Source organism: Haliotis rufescens, unplaced genomic scaffold (assembly GCF_023055435.1).
Source record: "Haliotis rufescens isolate VD_foot unplaced genomic scaffold, xgHalRufe1.0.p SCAF_83, whole genome shotgun sequence".
NCBI lineage: Eukaryota > Metazoa > Mollusca > Gastropoda > Lepetellida > Haliotidae > Haliotis > Haliotis rufescens.
The window spans coordinates 1,381,609-1,385,725 of NW_025964376.1; the positions used below are offsets into that span (position 1 = coordinate 1,381,609).

At 42.8% G+C, this 4,117-nt stretch overlaps 1 protein-coding gene across 1 annotated transcript; it reads left to right on the forward strand.

Annotated features, from left to right (window-relative positions):
- The first annotated feature begins 948 nt into the window (after positions 1 to 948).
- LOC124145326 (alpha-(1,3)-fucosyltransferase C-like) lies at positions 949 to 2,064 on the forward strand. The gene has a single exon (XM_046515040.2). It carries the CDS (start codon positions 949 to 951, stop codon positions 2,062 to 2,064), a length of 1,116 nt encoding a protein of 371 aa, XP_046370996.2.
- Positions 2,065 to 4,117: the final 2,053 nt, after the last annotated feature.

A 4,117-nucleotide genomic window follows, 5' to 3' on the forward strand; every position in this document is an offset into this window, starting at 1 on the left:
TTAAAAATATTGAATATTTCTATGTAATGCCATTAAATCAACTTAAACATTATTGACTGGCACAACAGCAAACACACAGCCCTAAAAATGTCGATCTTGGTGGCGAAGCACTGCCTCATACCGTACATATTATTCATAACTTCGAAACAGAAACAGTCGTGATGGAATATATGCACATTCTCTATGAACTCTTTCCAGAATTAACATTGTTCAGATTGTTTTGTTTGTTTGTTTTTCAACGCCGCACTCAGCTATATTCAAGCTGTATGACGACGGTCTGTAAATAATCGAGTCTGGACCAGACAATTCATTGATTTACATCATGAGCATCGATCCACGCCTTTGGGATACGATGACATGCATCAACCAAGTCAGCGAGCCTGACCACCCGATCCCATTAGTCGCTTCTTACGACAAACAAATCCTGACCCACCGGTGGTACCAATCACTAACACCTGTAAAGATATTTCAGCTAAATGACAAGCATGAGTTGCTGAAGACCAATACTAATCGGGTCTTCACGGGGAAGAAATGCAAATAGAATAGATAGCATTACTGTAATAACGTCATGAAGTCGTGATGGCCATACCAGCTACATCATTTAAGGATTAACCAGTTCAGAAATAACTTACAATAAATAGGTGTACAGTTACCTGCTTCCTTTAAACAGCATCCATATACCACATGATTAATGAATATTTACTATTAAATACTATATTCAGTGGAACTTTACCATATTTCATTGATACCATTTTCGTACAATTTCAGATGCAAGATCGAAAAGTCTTAATTATCGTATGTGGGGCCTGCGTGGTTACATGCTTCATGTACCTTTTCGCGTTGCCATTATATACCGGAAGTCGCGGTTTTGTTTCTCCCCTTGATGAAGGAGTGCGTCAACTTTCATCTCTGAAGGCACACACGTGGGAGGATACCTTGATTGGGAAAATGACATCAGGATCAAACAGGGTTAAGAGTAACTCCTACACAATCTTACAACATGCTTCATCTCGGCTTGTCTTCAATGAAGCCATTACAAAGTACTGGAATCCAAAAGATGGGGTCAATATGGATCTCCCATTCAAATACAAGTCCTTGACAAATTACCCTGTAAATGGAACAAAGCTTATTGTATTTGATAATTGTCCTGACTGGTTGCGCTCATCACTTAAAGGTAAGATGAAGCTATGCAAATACAGCAACTGTTTGTTGTCAGAGAATCGATCAATGATTGCAGAGGCAGACGCAGTGCTCTTCAATGGCAGGTCGATAACCCCGACACCCCCAACCCGCACCCCGGGACAAGTGTGGGTAATATTCGCTTGGGAGAGTCCTGCTAACCTTGCACACACAATGACCACAATGCACACACTGAAATGGAGAAGAGTATTTAATTGGACTATGACATACAGAACAGACTCCGACCTCTTCGCGCCCGTGGGGATGTTTGTACCGACTCTGAAACTCCCCTCGTATCATCATCTTCTGAATATCGTGCAGCGCAAGACGAAGGCAGTTGCTTGGTTTGTTAGCCATTGTAAAACAGCTTCAAGACGAATGGCATATGTCGAAAGGCTAAATAAAATCATTGATATTGACGTATTTGGACGTTGTGGGCCTGAGGAATGTTCAAAATCTAGGCCAGAATGCTTAAACATGCTGAACCATACCTACATGTTTTATTTGTCGTTTGAGAACTCCTTGTGTAAAGACTACATCACGGAGAAGCTGTACAAGACATTCAACGTGCCCTGCGTCCCGATAGTCCGGGGCGGGGCCGACTACAAACACCTAGTACCCAATGGGACGTACATCGATGCAGCTGATTTCTCAAGCCCGGAGTCTCTGGGCTGGCATCTCAAGGGTCTTATGTCTAACACGTCTGCTTACATGGATATACTCATGAGAAAGGAACAGTACAGGGTTTTCATGTCATCTCATGGGAAGCAAATGGCATTTTGTGAACTTTGTTATCGACTGAATAACCCAGGTACTCTGTGGGGCACACACACAGATGTAGAGAAATGGAAAGAAGAATGTCATGCACCAAGAGATCTTGGCTAGGTAGACCAAAAGGCTTAATGTTCGAATAATACATTTACAGATTAATTAAAATACAGTGATTGTTAGAGGCCTTGAAGAGGCGTGAGTATTGCAGGGACGGGGAAACAATTTGTTTTCAATTGAAGCAACAAGTACTAGTGGTTGACGCCACCACAAGCAAATAAGTCCGTGGGTTCGAACCAATGTGCTTTTGGGTTATCATCCTTGGTCAGTGGATGCAATAATCCCGATCATAAGGGATAAACCTCTTTGTCAATTAACGTGCATAAGTCTCAAAATTAAAAGGGCATGTTTTGATATAACTGATCCACTTTTCAAAACGTTGATACTCTCACATTCACTCTGAAGGTTGAGATCTTCTGTAACGACCCAGTTTGTGATTATAAACAGATGTTCAACAAACAACATACATCTCAATATCTAACTATACACAAATAAAATAGTTGAGGACCCCCTGTATATTTTACAATGACTGGTTGTACGAGCGTTGGCATTTAAACCCAAACAACAATAAGCTCGGAAAAACTGATGTTGTTTCATGAAGACACCTCTGACAATAAGAAAACGTAAAAAGTTTATCCTGTTTTTAAATTTTAATCATTATTCTCACAAAAACTCAGAGGCACTGTATTTGTGCAAAACAGGAGCCACAAAAAATATGTAGGTAAAGAATCAGGAACACAATTCACATGACAGCTTGCAGCCTTCCTCTCCTACCTCGAGTATGTCGTCTGATCTGTGGAAGAGGCAACTGCAGCCATTCCCCAATGAAAGCTGCCTCCTATCGGGCCAGAGCATGTACCGATGGGTCCAGTGCCTGTACTCGACGACCCAAAATGTCCTAAATATGATGTTGTGATTAGGTGCAGGTGTACAACAAATGAGGGTACAACAAATGATTGCAGGGCGTTACGAATGTACCGATCATCATTGAGATTTCCTTGAATCCACCTTACGCGTCACAGGCAACCCCAAACCATAACGGAACCTCCACCATACGGTGTCGTAGGTTTTATGTTCCTGGGTGTGTAGGCCATATTTTATCCCTCTTAATCCTTAATCGGCCATCCGTGACGTTGGGAAGGAACCTCTTTTCATTGGACCAATGGACTCTTCGCCAAGTCCTCCGATTCCAAGCTCTCCGGGCCAAACACCATATTAAACGAATTTTCCGATGATGATCGGCAATGAAGGTACGATTGGTTAACCTTCTGGACTTTATATCCGCCGATTTCAGTCGATTCCTCAATGTTCTGGTTGACATCCGTCTATGGGTAGCCATTGGCGTTTCAGAACAGAAGATGTTGCAAATGGTTGACGACGTACAAACTGAAGCAGGTCTATGTCTTCACGCCTTAACGCCATGCGAGGTCTTCCTGGGGGTATCCTCCCAAAACGTAGACCTGCCAAAACGCAGACCCGTTCAAACAACACTCGTTATGGCTGGTTGCATCAGCAATAAGTACCCTGTACCCTTGATTAAGTAAAATGGCATCACCCATGTAACAAGAAAGAAAGCTGGGTAGATTTCACAATTTTTTATTCAAATGTTATGTCATTGTCATTTACGATCATCAGTCATTTTCACTTGTTCATCATCAGTGGACCAACTGCATCCAGGTACTGAAGGGGTGTCTTTTCACGGCGATGAAGCTGTTGCTTGAGTCGGACAAGGCGATGTTCTTTTTCTCTGTAGACAACCTTCCTGGCTGGCGGTGCTGCTCCAAATTGCATCTGCGCTAGTTTCGCTTTAGAGGTCGTTGTAGATTTGCTGGATAGGTGTTGTCTCTTCCCTGGCCCTCTTCCTTATGGCGTGGACAAATCTCACTGCTCGGTCATCACCAGGTGGATGGTTGTGTTATGACGTGCCGCGAACGTAGTCTCTGACTGTGGTGCACTTGCCACTGCAAGATCTGTTCACACACCTCCAGTACACATTTTCATTCTTCGTCCTGTTCTTAGCATATGTGTAGCCGTCTAGAAGAACTTGTGGGGCACCTTTCTGGGACAAGACATACTCAACTTTCCTAAGTCCGGGCATAGCTTAATTGGA